The 17,273-nt window shown below is 47.7% G+C and overlaps 2 protein-coding genes across 4 annotated transcripts in view; both read left to right on the top strand.

Annotated features, from left to right (window-relative positions):
* Positions 1-7,527, top strand: part of OTUD7B (OTU deubiquitinase 7B) — a 56,553-nt gene extending 49,026 nt beyond the window's left edge. For both annotated transcript variants that reach the window (XM_060090454.1, XM_060090453.1), the window contains one exon: positions 1,075-7,527. In XM_060090454.1, the coding sequence (XP_059946437.1) occupies positions 1,075-2,283 (1,209 nt within the window). In that variant the 3' untranslated portion in view covers positions 2,284-7,527. The remainder of the gene's footprint in view (positions 1-1,074) is intronic.
* Positions 7,528-8,512: 985 nt separating this feature from the next.
* On the top strand, positions 8,513-16,987 carry MTMR11 (myotubularin related protein 11). Of its 2 annotated transcripts, none has more exons than XM_060090449.1 (17): positions 8,513-8,812; positions 9,162-9,252; positions 9,689-9,810; positions 10,077-10,092; positions 10,756-10,898; positions 11,359-11,437; positions 11,564-11,699; positions 11,949-12,036; positions 12,196-12,284; positions 12,370-12,494; positions 12,956-13,022; positions 13,215-13,285; positions 13,821-13,987; positions 14,284-14,457; positions 14,862-15,044; positions 15,478-15,771; positions 16,074-16,987. In XM_060090449.1, the coding sequence occupies exons 1-17, from the start codon at positions 8,747-8,749 to the stop codon at positions 16,218-16,220; spliced, it is 2,058 nt and encodes a 685-aa protein (XP_059946432.1). In that variant the 5' UTR covers positions 8,513-8,746; the 3' UTR covers positions 16,221-16,987. The 2 variants fall into 2 exon arrangements, with proteins under 2 accessions (XP_059946432.1, XP_059946431.1); XM_060090448.1 differs by having other exon boundaries at positions 10,077-10,137.
* The last annotated feature ends 286 nt before the right edge of the window (positions 16,988-17,273 follow it).

The following is a 17,273-nucleotide window of genomic DNA, read 5'->3' as shown; positions in this document are numbered from 1 at the left end:
TTTTCTTGCCTTTCTACCTGTTAGTGCCCTTTGTTTTCTATATCTTCTCACCGGCCAGGCTCTTCTTTCTGATACTAAAACACATTCTTCAAGAAAAGTTTTCTGAACTTTTTGGTGAACTTGAGATTGTTATTACTTTGTTCCAAGCCCTCTGTACATAGGCCTCTGCGTTGGGCACCAGAGGAGACAGAATAGCTTAAAGAGCTCCTGATACAGTAGGTTCTGAGGATGTTATAATTATCCATAGAACAGGAACACAGGAGCAAGGGCCAACTGGTGGACTCCAGTGCTGAATGTCTGGAACTTGAGGGGATGCAGAATGGTTAAGACTTGGGGTGGTTATTCAAGACTTCCTTGAGATTGATTTTGAGCAGAATTTGGCATAGAGAAATTTATAATAAAGGCCATTCTAGTGTCTATAGGATATTCTCCCTCCTCACCCAGAGGCCATATATTTGTATAGTTGCTCATTGTTCTAGAAGAGCAAAATCCAGGCTTCATTTTGGTATCTCCTTATTACAGAAGGGCATCAAATTGCCGGGGGTGAGATAAAAGTTAGATATTAGATACCTCTTTCCCTGGTTCATGGGAGAGCTGATGAGCTGGTGAAGGACAGTGCCCTCCTGGGTGACCCTTCTCCTGTCATGACAGCAACCCTTCTCTGGAACTAGGCAGTCACTCCAAGGAAGGAGTTCATAGGGATGTTACCACTCCTCTTCCACATGGCTAATTCCTATAGCAACAGCTGCAGGGAGCCCCGTGAGCCAGATGGATGGGCTGGAGGTTCCTGGGGGCTTCCCTCAACCCAGACCAATGGGATAACTGTCAGTCACGTTCTTTTTTTTTTTTTAATTAAAAATCATTTTTTTATTGAAGTATAGCTGATTTACAATGTGGTGCCAATCTCTGCTTTACAGCAGAGTGATTCAGTTATCCACATATACACATTCTTTTTAAATATTCTTTTCCATTATGGTTTATCACGGGATATTGAATATAGTTCTCTGTGCTATACAGTAGGACCTTGTTGTTTATCCATCCTATATCTGTCAGCCACGTTCTTGTCTCTTCCAGGCTCCCCTGGCCCAGCCTGAGTCCCCGACAGCCTCAGCTGGAGATGAGCCCCGGTCCACTCCTGAGTCTGGGGAATCAGACAAGGAGTCAGTTGGCAGCAGTTCTGCCAGCAATGAGGGCAGCAAGCGGAAAGAGAAGTCAAAACGAGATCGGGAAAAGGACAAGAAAAGAGCAGATTCTGTGGCTAACAAACTGGGCAGCTTTGGCAAAACCTTGGGCAGCAAGCTCAAGAAGAACATGGGAGGCCTGATGCACAGCAAGGGTTCTAAGCCTGGAGGGATGGGAACAGGGTCGGGGGTAAGCAGTGGCACTGAGACACTGGAGAAGAAGAAGAAAAACTCACTGAAGAGTTGGAAGGGTGGCAAGGAGGAGGCAGCTGGGGATGGGCCTGTAACTGAGAAGCCCACATCTGAGTCTGTTGGTAATGGAGGGAGCAAGTATAGCCAGGAGGTGATGCAAAGCCTGAGCATTTTGAGGATTGCAATGCAAGGGGAGGGAAAGTTTATTTTTGTTGGAACCCTGAAGATGGGTCACCGTCACCAATATCAGGAGGAGATGATCCAACGCTACCTTTCTGATGCTGAGGAGAGATTCCTGGCAGAGCAGAAGCAGAAGGAGGCAGAGAGGAAGATCATGAATGGAGGGGTAGGGAGTGGGCCTCCTCCAGCCAAAAAGCCAGAGCCAGATGGCGGGGAGGAGCTGCTGACTGCCCCTCCAGCAGAGTCCAAGGCGGTGGCATTGTCTACTGGCTACCCTGGTGGCTTTACTATCCCTCGGCCTTCTGGGGGTGGAGTCCACTGCCAGGAGCCCCGGAGGCAGATGGCAGGGGGGCCATGTGGGGGGGGCCTGCCACCATATGCCACCTTCCCCAGACAGTGCCCTCCTGGGCGACCCTACCCCCATCAGGACAGCATCCCTTCTCTGGAGCCAGGCAGTCACTCCAAGGATGGAGTTCACAGGGGTGCATTGTTACCACCCCACTTCCGCGTGGCTGATTCCTATAGCAACGGCTACAGAGAGCCCCCTGAGCCAGATGGATGGGCTGGAGGTCCCCGGGGGCTTCCCCCAACCCAGACCAAATGCAAACAACCGAACTGCAGCTTCTATGGACACCCTGAGACAAACAACTTCTGCTCCTGCTGTTACAGGGAAGAACTGAGGAGAAGGGAACGTGAACCGGGTGGGGAGCTGCTGGTGCACAGGTTCTGAATGGGGAAACCCTGGAGGGCAAGGGGGCTAAACAAAGAAAGTTAAGCTCAATTAATTGGCTCATAAGACCCAGCCCCCATGTTGATGGGGCAAATGCAGTAATGTTTGTGTGAGCCTGGCCAGAAACTTCTAAGTGTGTATGCTCTGGAGAGCTGCCAGGCTGGCAAGAGCAGGTCAGGGCTGGATGGTGCCTCAAGGGCTGTACTGGTCCTTTGCCCATCTTGACTTAATGGTACTGAGGAGGTACAAGGGGGGAAAGATGGTAATTCTGTGTCATAACCCCTTGGGTCCATCCCAGGACCTAAGGGAAAGTGTAAGGGAAGATTTGATGTGAGGGGGTGGGGAGGTGGGCAGAAGTCTGGGGGAGGAACTGGCAAAGGAGGTTCTCAGTCAATAAAAGAAAAAACAGACCAAAGTTCTTTTAGCTTGGAAAAAAGCACATGGTGGTGGAGTTGGGAGTGTGGAGGGAAACTGGGAAATTAGTCAAATTTGCTATTGAGTTGAATTAAGGTAGAAATTTAGTGTTGGATAAATTTTTCCTCCTGAAGGATCTGGAAAGACAAGGCAGTAACGTGTGCTTATGGATGCTTATTAGGAGGGGGCTGGCTTAAATCAGTTTAGTGAGATGGGAAAGGGAGGAACTTAAAAGGGGAATCTTCTTCCTCTTGAGTTTGATTTCCTTCTAAACAGCTATCTGTCATCCCTTCTAGTTCGAGAGGAGATTGCCAATTGCCCCCTATCTTTTTCTCATCCGTTTTGAGGGCTGAGCTAAGAAGGTTGTGATTTTTTTTTAAGACTTTAATTTTATTAAAAAACAACAACAACAAAAGTTCCCTCTGGGGAAGGCAAGAGAATGATAAGAGCAGCTGTGTGTGTGGAATTTTCTCCAGGTGAATTGGTGCACAGGTGATCTTTTTTTAACTACTAGCAATAACCACATATTGGGGTTTGAGTGCGCCTTGGGAGGGGGGTGGGAGGAGGACAGACTTTTGGCCAGACTGTTTCAAACAAAACCAAAAACCTAAATAGAGCACTACCATCCTCTGCTGCTGTGTTTCTGTAGAAAGCAACTTATTTTTTGGAATTTTTTTTTTTTTTTAAAAAAAGAAACAAAAAGACCCCAGCAAGCAAAAACATTTAAAAAAATATTTTTTTTTCCCTCCTATTTAAGTGATTCTTTCTCCTTCCTCTCTACTTTTGGAGAATGAACTTAACGTCCCGGCTTCTTTTGTTAAGCCATAGCTGACCTTAATCTGTGGTTAGTTTATTAAAATAATAAAAATACTTTGTAAGAAGAGATATTTTTGATAATAGGACTGATGTTGGAACTTGGGGTAGGGTTGGGGCAATTTATAAAAAGGTAGAGAAATATATTTTAGTGAACTATAACCACAGGTCACAGATTACTCCCAATGAGCTGATCTGTCTTTGGATTTCCCCCTCCCCCCCGCCCCCCCATCCTTTTCCCCAGAGGGTGGGAGTGGGTCTGTGGACACAGTAGGGGGGAGCTCCTTTGCATTTTGCACAAAGCACAAGTCTGGACAGCCTATGCTCTGGCCAGCACCATTTCTAAGAGCTTTAAACTGGAGGACCTATCCTGGGCCAATTTTCCCTTTTCTTTGAATTTTTTTTTTTTCTGGGGGAAAAAAAACTCAACTATGCAATTGTATACACTCCTGGGTGCATATGAGGAAGGGGAATAAGTGTACTTAAGTGTCCAGAGTGTTAATTGGGGCTATTTTTCTGTATTTGGATTTCTCTTTTGAGGTATGTACTCATAAACCATCTTGTGGAATGTAATCCCCACATTTGATCCAAGGCAGACGTGGGCTGGGTGTGTGTGTTAGGGGGAATCGTTTTTGCCCTGTGTTGCTTCTGCCCAATCAGGAAAGTTGTCATCCCATCTCCCCCTTGGTAACAAAGCCAGCCAAGACTGTCCTATTCATTGGAACTGCTCACAATTTAGAAAGTTTCCTTTCTCCTCAACAAACTTGAAAAGTCACTTATTTTCTAAATCTGATTGTTGATTTAATAATTTCCATGGCTGTTAATTCTTAGGCTTTTATTTGAAAACAAACCTGGTATTAAGGAAGCAATGAGGTCAAAGGAGATAGGTTCCAAAGGAGGGTGGAGGGTATGTATATATTTCTGGGCAGGACTGGGACTAGTGTGAGACAAGCACGCCCCTCAGGTTCAAAACTTAAGGAGTTACCAAAAACTTAGTAATCAAGATAAATACTGTTTTAATACAGTATTTTAAAAAATTAATGCAAAAAATCCATGATGAGCAAAATATCAGAATCTTAAAAAAGAGAATCCAACAGGACTGGGGTTAGAGTGAGGGAAGGAACACTGAATTGAGCAAGTACGGGTTGAATCCTGTCTTTATTTAAAATTTTGATACTTTATTCATTGTGGATTTTTTTTCATTAGTTTTGATTTTCAAAATATACTGTGTTAAAATAGTATCTTGGTTACTGGGTTTTGGGGCACCCCTTAAATTTTGTGCCCAAAGTGAGTGCCTTGCTCACCTTACCCTGTTTCCGGGGTTAGAACAACACTGGTGAGACCACCACCTTATGATCTTCATCCCCTAACGTGCACCCAAACAACAGGTGGCTCAAGCTCACATTGAGAATCTGCGTAGCTCACCTAGCTTTCCCATAGGCATCCATCTATATCATAGGATTTTGGCCTGGACCAATAGAAATGGAAACAGACCAGGGATTTTCCCAGAGAATAAAACCAGGAAAGTTGATTCTCCACTGGACTGCTGTGTTTGGATTTGACCTGTTATTAGATTCTAGTTAATACTTTTGTTTTTAAAAACTGAGGACAAATGAACAAAAACGGAAACCTTGTGTCATGTTTGCTTTTGTTCTGATTTATAAATGAACCAATCCCAATTGCTTTTGACTTCTTTTCAAATAAAAACGGTGGAAATTCTGGTGGGTGGCCTAGGGGTGAATATGGTAAAATAGGGCTTTATTTAGGCCCTTAGCTTTTTCATTAAGAAATAATTTTTTTTTTTAATTTGGGAAGGTAACTATTTATTGACACATTAAGAAAAAAAAAACCACCCTCTCTATTCTAAAGATGAGGGACCCTGAGTCAATGGATGTTTTTCCATAGGGATGAGTAAAGTTTGTTTTGCTTCATCCTTTGAGAGGGCTGTGGAATGGGAGGGTGGTGAAAAAATAATTCCTGCAAAGTGAAGACAGACTCTGGTTGGTTTATGGTATTTGGGGAGGATGAGGGGGTGGAAGAGGCAAGCTCATGCAACTACTGCGTTGGGGAAAAGGGAGGAGAAGGGTACATGATGTGCACTCAAAATGAGCCAAATTCCTTAGTTAAGGAGGGTGTGGGTGAAGGGGGGAGGCAGACCCCTCAACCCTGGTTGAGGGATGATATCTCTCAGGCTTAAATAAGTGCACCTAGTTCCTTTAATCCAGGCACTGGGGTACCTACTGAGGTTTTAATCGGAGAGGGAAGATTTTTCAGGGCTCTTCTTTTTCCCCTTTTGATTTAAGACAGTGCTACCCCTCCACCCTACGTTCTCCATCTCAGCCCTGAAGGAGCAAGTATACTATAGGAGAGGCCTCCAGATTCCTCCCTTAATCTGTGCTGTTTTTATTGAGAGTTACAAGATTGAACCAAACGTTTTTTCCCTCACACTGGATTCTACAACAAAAGTAAAAGATTATATTAAAAGTTTTTTTTTTTTTTTTAAAGATTCAGTCTCTTTATGGAGTGCGGATGGTGTTTAACTCAGTGCTGTACAGGGCCTGGAGGAAAGTTCCTTCCCCCTCCTGTTGGCTGTTTCTTCTCAAGTGAAACTAAAGCTTACAGACCAACACAACAGAAATTAGCAATGACTTTTTGTTGTATATTTGGGAATGATACTGAGCTGGAAAGAATGGAGCTGGTTCTGAATGACTTCTAAGAACCTAGCTTTTGCTATTCTTACTACTTTCTAAACAGCCACATGTCCAAGGTTCCAGTCACATGTTATCTTTCCCAATAAAGGAGGTTCAAAGATAACTGTCCCCAGTTACTCGGACACCTCTGGACTCTGTGTCCTCTTCTAAGGAGTCAGTGCCCCAGACACACAACCACAGGTGAGAAGAATCAGAAGCCCCTTCTCGGCCTGGAATCACCTGCACCCCAGATTTTTCTAATTTCGTTTTCCCTCCAGGCCCTTCAACAACAGATTCAGTGACTCATGTAGGCAGTCTGTCTCTTTCACTCTGTAGATACCTGGTCTGCAAATTACAGGCTGTTTTGCCCGCTGAACTTAAGTTGACTAGCAAAATATCGTGACATCCCCCATGGAGACTTTCTCCACGCCACCTCCCTTCACCAGCCACTTGGGTAAGGGGCAGTAGAAAAGAGAAAGGGAAGCTGGCTGACAGTGGCGCAGAGAGGAGTGGGGGTGGGGAGGACCTTGGCCTCTTTTCTGTGCTTATAACTGGATCTGTGACTCATCTTGTGAGTCACTCAGCTCCACCTCCTTCCTCTAGCTGCCCCTCCCAGCAGCCTTCACTCCTGGCACAAACCTGCAACCAGACCAGGATTCTAAAAATGGAAAAATCTGATACAGCCCCTTGCCTCTTCTCCCTTCCTTTCATCCACTAAACCTCTACTGGGTGTGTGTAGAATGGACAGAGGGGGTCCTCCTGCTACTTAACCCTCAGCTGCTGCCCCCTTTGCATTCCTGGTGAGGCGCTGATCCAAGTCACCCATCTATTTTCTGCCTCTGACCTTCCACCATTTCCCTGATGTTTTTTCTCTGTATTCCTCTGCTGCTCCTACACCTCAAGTATTAAAGAATAGAATGAGGCTCTTGAATGAAGGGTGGTGGGGAGAAGGAAAGTGGATGATGGATTTTTAAATTGTGGTGCACAGCTCTTCCTATTGCCACAGACCTTGGGAAATATTTTCTTCCCCCCAAGAGATTGAGGCTGATGGAATGCAGATGGGGGTGGCGGGGCTTGGTAGCTTTTAAGACTTCTAGAATCAGGCTTCTGGGCTACCTTCCTAGCAGGTGTATGCCTCTGTTCCAGACTGACTCCCTGCCTCAGAATATCTTCACTATTTCCACAGTTGCAGCCAAGACAGGGAACTTTTAAAGCTGAGGCCGGAAGGGTGTGTGTGCTGGGGTGGGGGAACAGAGAGTTGTCACTGGAAAACTGGGGCCCCCACCTAAGAATTGCTGCCTCTGTACAAACTCAAAATCAATAAAACAGCAGCTCATGAATTCATTACTTTGTATTTTATTTTCTGTCTTTTTCATACTTAAAGTTAGATTTTTGCATTCCTACCCCGTCACCATTGCCTACAGTTCCTTTACTTCCCTCCTAGTGCCCTCCCCACCCATCTTTGCTTCTTGGGTTGCAAGGGGGAGGGTGGGGGGAAGGGACTGTTGCACTTAACAGAGGTTTCCAATCCTCAGCCTTCAAAGTCCTTAACATGAATCATTAACTTGGAGATCTGATGTCTGGGCTGGAGGGAGGGCTCCTGTACCTGGAATGGGCTCTAGTTTCCAGCTGGTTGGTTGTGTGCGTGTGTGTGTGTGTGTGTGTGTGTGTGTGTGTGTTGGACTAAGTGGTAAGATCTTTTCCTTGAGCCTCCCACCCCCACCACTAGAACTTGCATGTAAACATACCTGTACCTGTGTCTGTATCCTGCAGATGTTTCGATTTCTCTCCCTACTTTTCCACTGGACCCTTCACATGAGATATATTTCGTGCTCTCTGGAGAAGGATACACAAAAACACTTTAACTCACCCCCCTCCCTAATTCCCTCCCCAGGCAAAAATATCCTGAGGGCCAATTTCCATTAATAAATTTCTTCTCAACCACTTCTGTTAAGTCTGTAAGGGGAGGCAGCAAGGAAGTCTGCACTACTTTAACATTCCCCCCACCCCCACCCCCTTTAAGAAGACAAAAATACAAAACCAACTTCCCAGGGAAGCCATCAGTGAGAGTACAGGGAAATGGCCCAGTGATTCCAGTTTAATACTTGGCACTGCTGCTCCCCTCAAACAGTCTCCAATGCTCACGAACAGGAAGACAACAGGATCTGGGTTTGGGGTAAAGCGGGGAATCTGGGTATTTTCTCACTTCCCTATTTTTTCCTCACCTTTCTTAGGCTCCTCCACTTCCTCTCCACTTTTCTAAAATTGTGTGTATTCTCCTTTAAGGGGCTGGGCATCTCTCCCGCCCTCTCCAGAGTCGACTGAAGTTTCCGAGGAGCCTTCTCTAGCTGGGCTGGACACACCTTTCAAAAGACCCCAAAGCGTGCTCCTTGCACCTCAAATGCTCCTTTCCCTTGAATCTTCCTCCTGCCCCTCTCCCTGACTTCCCTCCTCCCATCTACAAGATTCAGCCTGTCCCCAAGGGGCTTGAGCATCCTCGAGGTTTCCCACCCTTGACCGCTCCATCCCCGGATGGAGCCAGAGAAATGTGGTGGGGGGGCCGGGGCCAGAGTTTCAACGTCGCCCCCCAGAAGGAGGAGCCAGAGATGGGGGTAAGGAGAGGAAATGGGCTTGGGCGAGGGGGGCGTTGGCAACAGGGTGTGAATGGGGATGGTGTGGAGAAAGAGGGAAGAAAAGGATCTAGAGGAGGAGGAGGGTGTGTCTCATATCAACCTCAGTTGATGGAGCTTGGTCTTTTTTGCAGTTTCAAGTTCATCGTCTCATTATCCATTAACCAGCCCCTCCCTTAACTATCTGCCAACCCCCCGTGCTGAGCTCCCCACAGCCACTGATCTCAGTTTATCCTGAGTGTCTGAGTGTAGGCCTCCAGAGGTGGTTGCTGAAGTAACCCCAGACCCCAGGATTGGAGAGGCCTAGGGATTAACCCTACACTCTTCACAGCTCTCCGGACCAAAGTCTGTCCAGGGGAGTGGGATGCCAGAGCCCAGGAGTCATCAGCTTGGCAGCTGCCTGGCCTCTGGATGCCTCTCAGGTAATAATGCCCTTCCAATACTTCTGATCTCCAAAGACTCCTCCAAATTTCATGCTCCTCAGACCTTGTTTCAAACCTCATCAAAGGTACCTCTGTACTCCCCTCCTGGCTCAAAGTGCTTCTGCCTGAGGTTTGCTCTCTTCTCTGTCCAGGGCTGGCTGGCAGCTTGGACCTTGATGGTCCCTCTGTTTTCTTGACCCTGTTACTCCTCATTTACTTATTCAATAAATATTTGAGTGCCTACTATGTCCCAGGCACTTTCTAGGCTCTAGAGTAAAAGAATATAAATTCTCTCCTCCTAAGCTTTCATTCTAGTGGGTTAGGGGAGGATCTTAATCTTCCCTCTTTAGATCCTCCTGTCTGAGAGGAGTGGGTGTATACAAGTGTGGTCAGCACTGGGAACAGTCATAACCTGGCTTCCCTTCTTGCCCTGCAGGGGAGCAGATCCTAGCATGGGCCCCAGGGGTGAGGAAAGGGCTGGAACCTGAACTGCCTGGAACCCTGATCTGCAGCAACCTGAGGGTCACCTTCCAGCCCTGTGGATGGCAGCGGAGTGAGGTGAGAAGGTAGGGCAGTGCAAAGGACAACTAGTGGGAAGTGGGTAGGTGAGTCTAGAAGACGTAGGACAACTAGTGGGAAGTGGGTAGGTGAGTCTAGAAGACGTAGACAGGAAGTGACAAAGTGAGAGTTATGCTGAAGGGCTGTCTTCTGAGAGTATCAGGGATTGTCCATGGGGACCATCTCTAGGGAGGTTAGGGCTGCCAAGGTAGGACAAAGAATGAGACTTCAGATGTCTTTAGCATCAGTTCATGTGCTTCCTCTAGGAGACTCCCCTGAGCAGTGAGTATGATTTTTCCCTGGCCAACATTGGGCGATTAGAGGCTGGTAAGTGTGGGAGCTTGGTGAAGGGGCTCACTGGGGGTGTCGGAACCCCTCCTCATCCTTCCTTTATTTTCAGAGGACAGCCTGAGTGGATGGAGTGGGATGGGCTGGAGGAGTTCCTCCTAGAGGGACCCTGATCCATGGCTATACCGCTCTCTAGCTCTCTTTTTTTTTAAACATCTTTATTGGAGTATAATTGCTTTACAATGGTGTTAGTTTCTGCTTTATAACAAAGTGAATCAGTTATACATATACATATGTTCCCATATCTCTTCCCTCTTGCGTCTCTCTCCCTCCCACCCTCCCTATCCCACCCCTCTAGGTGGTCACAAAGCACCGAGCTGATCTCCCTGTGCTATGTGGCTGCTTCCCACCAGCTATCTATTTTACGTTTGGTACTGTATATATGTCCATGCCACTCTCTCGCTTTGTCACAGCTTACCCTTCCCCCTCCCCATATCCTCAAGTCCATTCTCTAGTAGGTCTGTGTCTTTATTCCCATCTTACCCCTAGGTTCTTCATGATTTTTTTTTCTTAGATTCCATATATATGTGTTAGCATATGGTATTTGTTTTTCTCTTTCTGACTTACTTCACTCCGCTCTCTAACTCTTGACTTCAGTGAATGGCCTGTCCCGAGTCCAGCTCCTCCGTCCAGGATCCCTGCTTAAATTTATCCCTGAGGAGATTCTGATTCATGGCCAAGACTTCCGGCTACTCCGAGTTGGTTTTGAGGCTGGAGGACTAGAGCCACAGGCCTTTCAGGTAAGAGGCCTCCAGCCCAAGGACCCCTCTTCCCCTTAGAACCTTGGCATCCTTTCCCTGGAAATTCCCAATAGTCCCCTGTCTCCCAAGATCCCTCTTGTCATTCTCTTCTCAAGGAGTGACTAAAGTGATAGTATAATGAGAGTAAAGGGCTGAATTCTAGCCCAGCTCTGCCAATTATCAGGAGTGTAACTGCAGACAAGTTTCTTCCTTTGAAAAACAGGGAGGGTTGCATAAGATTATCCCCAAGATTCCTCCCAGAATTACCATTCTGTCATTCTGTGGTCCTAAACGTGTTCCCCTGACTCCAGTCCCCATGACCTGTGGAAGCTCCCTTCGTTAGGGATTGCCTTCGCTTTTCTTCTCTATTGGCAGCAAAGACAGTGGAGCAACACATAAGCCCTATTTCCTTCTTTCACTTCAGTCTGAGACAAAGGATGGGATTTCCTTTCTTCTACAGGTGACCATGGCCATTGTCCAAGCCAGAGCTCAGAACAGTCAAGCCCAGCAGTATGCAGGGATAACCCTGAGCAAGGCTGGTAAGTGTGGGGGCTTTAGGATAAGGAAAGGGTAGAGTCTGAAAAAGCAGAAGCTGGCTGAAGACAAAAGAGCTGAGCTGGCTCTGGTTCTTCTTCCTCCTCCTCTGTGCCTCCCTCCTGCCCTAGGCCAGAGTTCTGGTTCCAGAAAACCACCTATTCCCCTCTTGGAGACATCAGAAGACTGGGAAATTGAGCGGAAAAAGCAGGGGGCCAGGGGCTGGAGGGTCAGCACTGTCAACGAGAGGTTCGACGTAGCCACCAGGTGATCCCCCAGTCCACCCAACCCCTCCTGCCCCCTCAATCTTCCCACACTTCCCCGATCCTCTAAAACTAGGACTTCCCACAAACTCCAGCCTTCTAGGACATCCGCAAAGCTATCCCCTTTAACTCCTAGATCTCTAAACTTGAGATCCCTTGGAATGATCCCCTCCTAAGCAGCTTCCTTGTAATAACAGGTTTGCATTATAATGAGGTCACTGAGCCAAGCTGTGATAAACTCTCAATTTCACAGCCTCCCCCGTTACTTCTGGGTCCCTAACCGAACTCTGGACAGTGAGGTCAGGAGAGCATTTGGCCACTTCCATCAGGGCCGTGGACCGGTCAGTGTGAGGGTGAGGGTAACGGTTGGGAATTAGAGGGTCATGGGAGGTTATGGGTCATTGTGGAGGGAGGGGATCCTTGTGAGGTCAGCGTGGGGGCAAGGGTAGGGTGGGGCTAGGAGTTTCTCCCTCAATGATCCTTCTCTCATCCACGTGAAGCGCCTGTCCTGGCATCACCCTGGGGGTAGTGATCTTCTCCGCTGTGGTGGCTTCTATACAGCCAGTGACCCCAACAAGGATGATATCAGGTGAGGGGAGGTTTGATGAGAAGAATCAAGCGTTAGATATTCAGGGCAGACACCTTCCCTTACTTTCTGACTCTCTCCCCTCCAGAGTAGTGGAGTCGATGCTCCAGGCTGGGCATTCAGACGTTGTCCTGGTAGACACTATGGATGAGCTCCCCAGTCTTGCAGATGTCCAACTTGCCCACCTGAGACTGAGGGCCCTCTGCCTGCCTGGTGAGATAAACTTTGACCCCTTACCCCACCTCTAGGTCTGCTGACCCTAACCTGGTTTACCCTTTTGCCTGCTGTGGATGAGTACCCCTTCAACCCAATGATCCTTAGTTTTCTACTCAACTCCCATGTCCCACAGACTTACTGATTTCCTGTCTTCTTGACCCCGAGATATTCTTTTTTTTTAAACAGCTTTATTGAGATATAATTTATGTACCATAAAATTCACCCTTCACCCATCTTAAGTGTACAATTCAATACATTTCATTATATTTACAATGTTGTACAACCATCGCCACAACTTAATTGTAGAAACCTCATAGCCATTTATAGTTCCTTCTCATTCCTATCCCCAGACCTAAGCAACCACTACCCAACTTCTTATTAACCCTTCTTCGTTCTGGATCCTGAACCCCCAGCTCTCCTGATCTCTTTGCCCTTCTGACTCCTCTGCTCTCTCTCAGATTCATCTGTGGCTGAGGATAAATGGCTCTCAGCTCTGGATGGAACACGATGGTTGGACTACGTCAGGTACTCCCTCTGACTCCTAAATGGTCTTCCATTAACTCTTCTCCTTGGTTCCCCAAGAAGACTGTTATTTGTTGCTCCTTAGAAGGAGAGGGGGCAGGAATTAGGAGTCTGTCTCTATTGTATCCCCTGACCCATCATTCCCTTCCTCCAGGCTTGTTGTTCTCCCCTTCTCTTCCTCACCCACCCCTCCAGGTCTTGTCTTCGAAAGGCCAGTGACATCTCAGTCTTAGTGACATCCAGGGTTCGCTCTGTAGTACTTCAAGGTGAGTTTCTTGGGCCAACCCACTCCATTCCTCGCCTTTTTTCTTTACTCATCTGACTGGATTCTGCTCAGGGAGGGAGACCTACAAAGCTTCCTTGTCCCCTCCCAGTGCTAGCGCCCTCTCAGTTTGCTAGGAACTACCCATCAGCTCTAACGCATCCTTCACTGCTACCTCTGCCTCCCCAGTAAGCTTGTGGTCCCTAACAGAGGGGTTCTCAGCCCTCTGTTCCTGTCCTTCCATCAGTGGATGGGGATGGGGGTTGGGGTGGGAAGGAAAATGTGGAAGCTGGTTGGACATTTATGCTTCTGCTTCCTACATGTGACGCTGGGTATTTCTATCTCGGTGGAGTGTATGAAGTGAATCACTCAAAGTCTTTGTTTTCTCTTCACTTTTATGTGCCCTCTCAATCCTACCTACCCCAAACTTTCCCCCTCTGTGCTGCTCACTTCCTCTTGCCATGTTTCTTTTTCTCACTCTCTTCTGCCCTAGTTTCTTGGCCTTCCTTCTTTGTCCCTTATCCCTCTTTATCACCCAGAGCGCGGTGATCGTGATTTCAATGGCCTCCTCTCTTCACTCGTCCAGCTGCTTTCAGCCCCTGAAGCCCGAACACTGCTTGGCTTCCAATCACTAGTGCAGCGAGAGTGGGTGGCAGCTGGACATCCTTTCCTGACCCGACTTGGGGGAACTGGGGCCAGTGAAGAGGTGAGAATGTTTGGGGAGGGTACTGGGAGAGTATTATTAAGAAGTACAGGGATGAGAAAATTAAATAGTAAAATCCATCGGAGGTGAATTAGGTCCAATGGGTTCTGAGATTGGGCTAAGCTTGAAGGGAGACCCAGATGAGTGAGGGACCACAACCCCCTACCTCAACTGAGATTTCCACTCCCTGACCTCCTTAGTGTCCTCTGTTCCTGTGCCCCTCATTCCCTGTTATTTTGTCATCCTCCCCATTTAGGTCCCCATAACCCCTTCCAACCTCTTAATTTCCCTCTTCTCAGGCCCCAGTGTTTCTCCTCTTCCTTGATTGCGTCTGGCAGCTCCTCCAGCAGTCTCCAGCTGAGTTTGAATTCTCTGAGTTCTTCCTTCTTGCTCTTCATGACAGCGTCAGGGTTCCTGATACCCTTACATTCTTGAGAGACACTCCCTGGGAGCGTGGAAAGCAGAGTGGACAGGTCAGTGAGTTCCATTTTTGACTTGTCTTTTTTTTCCCCCATTAAGAAGAACTCTCTGGGAGTTCCCTGGTGGACTACTGGTTAGGATTTTGGGCTTTCACTCCCATGGCCCAGGTTCAATCCCTGGCTGGGGAACTGAGATCCTGCAAGCTGTGCAGTGCGCCCGCCCCCCCCCCACCAAAAAAAACCAAAAACCCCCACTACTCTCTGAAGTTTAGTCTTGATTATGAAAAGTGAGGTCTGTGGATGGGAAAGGGGGAGGTTGGTGCTCACTTTCAGGACTGGACTTTCACCCTATATCTGATTCTTAAGAGATGAGAATTTCATGATTTCTCTCTAGACTTGGGAGAAGGATTATATATTTTTGCTTGTTTAACCATCCTTTTCTTGTTTCCTCTATCCAGTTCAACACCTATACACAAGTCTATACTGCAGGGTACTCCCAGCCCCCAGCTGGGAACTCTGTTAACCCACAGCTATCTGTCTGGGACTGGGACTTACGCTACAGCAAGGAACAGATACTACAATTCCATAATCTTGGCTATGACCCAGAATACTGCCCAGATTCATGGCTCCCTAGACAGCAGGTGAGGTGTCTAAAGTTCCTAAATTCTTCTGACTCTCTCACAGGCTCATCTCACTAGATGAGAAGTGAAAAGACAGTGTCTGAGTTCCTCACTCCTCTTCTGTTAGCTGTCATTTATAGTCCCTGACTGTCCCCAGGAAGACAGAAATCCTAAAGTTAACATAGGCATCTTTTTTGTCCTCCTCATCCTTATTAGTCTTCCTGTCTCACGCAAACATTTTTATGTTTCCCTAAAATCAACGTTAATCAGTCCTGAGGCCTAGTCTGAAGGCTAATAAGGAGAGCAGATAAAGAGTTCTCAGGTGGAGGCTTGTAATTTGATCACACGTGCAGTGTTGAGTGGGTGGCAGCTGGACATTCCTTCCTGACCCAGTTTGGGGAAACTGGGGTCATCAGTTTTCCAGGTTGCCAGTTGATTTCCCTTTCCTCCTTAGCCAAGCTTCATGGTTCCTGGGCCCCCCAGTTCTGTGTGGCTCTTCTCTAGAGGGGCCCTGACCCCCCTGAATCAGCTCTGTCCTTGGCGGGACAGTCCCTCCCTGCTGGCAGTCTCTTCTCGTTGGCTCCCTCGACCTGCTATCTCCTCTGAAAGCCTGGCTGATCAGGAGTGGGGGCTCCCCTCACATTGGGGAGCTTGCCCTTTACCCCCGGGGCTGCTGCTGCCTGGATATCTGGGACCCCAAATCAGGCTCTGGAGACGCTGCTACCTGAGGGGAAGGCCTGAGGTCCAGGTGAGAAGGAAAAACAGGGACTGGGAGTGGGAGAAGGGGCATGACTGCTGAACCAGAAGTTCTAGGAGAAACCAGATGTTTCCAGGAGCTGGAAAGGGAAAGAGCTGGGGGTCTGGGAGGTGAGGTACCATTCTTGTTGGTATCAAAGTGGATAGGTCTGGGAGTGTGGGGAAACTGCTTGCGACTAATATCAAGTGGAAACTAGGGCATAGTTGGAGGGGGAAAGAGAATTAAGGATGCCAGGAGCAGTGAGCTACAGCTAAAATAATATTCCTCTCTGCCTCTCTTCACCCCCTCCCCAGATGGGACTCTCAGCTCCCACGATCTCTGGCCTTCAGGCTGAGCTAGCCCATCTTCAGGAGTTATTAAGGAAATGGACACCAAGAATATCTCCTGAGGATCACTCCAAGAAAAGAAATCCAAATACCGTTCTCTCCCAGTCCCGTTGAAATTGCTGACTTTCTCATGGGCAGGGCAGAGGGTGGTCTGGGGTGAGGGAGAGTTTTGTCTAATCCTTCAATTTTTCTTACCTGGTCTTTCTGCCTCAGCTTTCATGCACCAGCCCTTAAACAAGCTCACTGACTTGAGTTTCCATTGCAGATGGGTGGTGCTAACCGTATCCAACTCTTACCCTGCCCTGTTTGGTTTAAATAGTTTCTTGTGATTTGAAGAATTAAGAAACAAAAACAAACAAAAACAATCCAGAATATGATCGCATCTTTTTTTCAGGGCAATGCCATCCCTTTTGGATGGAAATTTTGGATACTGAGCTGGTAAATTGTGAGATCAGAGACACCATTTATCAGTGTCAACAAGATGGCCTACAGACCTCCTTCTCACCTCCTCTTGCTGCTCCTTTAATTCCGATTTCTACTTCTTCCTTTACAGTTTTCTATGGGTATGGGAGACACCCTGTCTCTTCCAATTGTATATTTTTCTTTCTTTCTCTTTTTTTTTTTTTTTTTGTTGCGGTACGCGGGCCTCTCACTGTTGTGGCCTCTCCCGTTGCGGAGCACAGGCTCCAGACGCGCAGGCTCAGCGGCCATGGCTCACGGGCCCAGCCGCTCCGCGGCATGTGGGATCCTCCCGGACCGGGGCACGAACCCGCGTCCCCTGCATCGGCAGGCGGACTCTCAACCACTGAGCCACCAGGGAAGCCCCCAATTGTATATTTTTGTCGTGACATTTCTATTTAAGGAGTTCATTAAAGCACAGTATTTATACACGCTGCTGGTATTGTTTCTTGTGTCTGAATAAAGGAACCTAGGTAAGAGAGTGGTGGTGGGGGTGGGCGAAGGGGGTGTGACCCAAGAGAGGAAGGTACCGACCATATTATTGCTAAGGAAATAAGCGGATGGGTCAGGGGAGGCTCTGCAGAATTCACAGGCAATTTGGGTTCTCTCTTCCGTGCAGATGGGGCAAAACGCACTCAGAGGTTGCTGGGCGTCAGGGTGCGCGCTCTGGACGTTGAGACGGAGGACTCTGGGCTTCTGTGTCAACCA

This window comes from Mesoplodon densirostris, chromosome 2 (assembly GCF_025265405.1).
Source record: "Mesoplodon densirostris isolate mMesDen1 chromosome 2, mMesDen1 primary haplotype, whole genome shotgun sequence".
Classification (NCBI taxonomy): domain Eukaryota; kingdom Metazoa; phylum Chordata; class Mammalia; order Artiodactyla; family Ziphiidae; genus Mesoplodon; species Mesoplodon densirostris.
The sequence above is the reverse complement of the archived record's forward strand: the minus strand, read 5'-3'. Positions and strand labels throughout refer to the sequence as shown.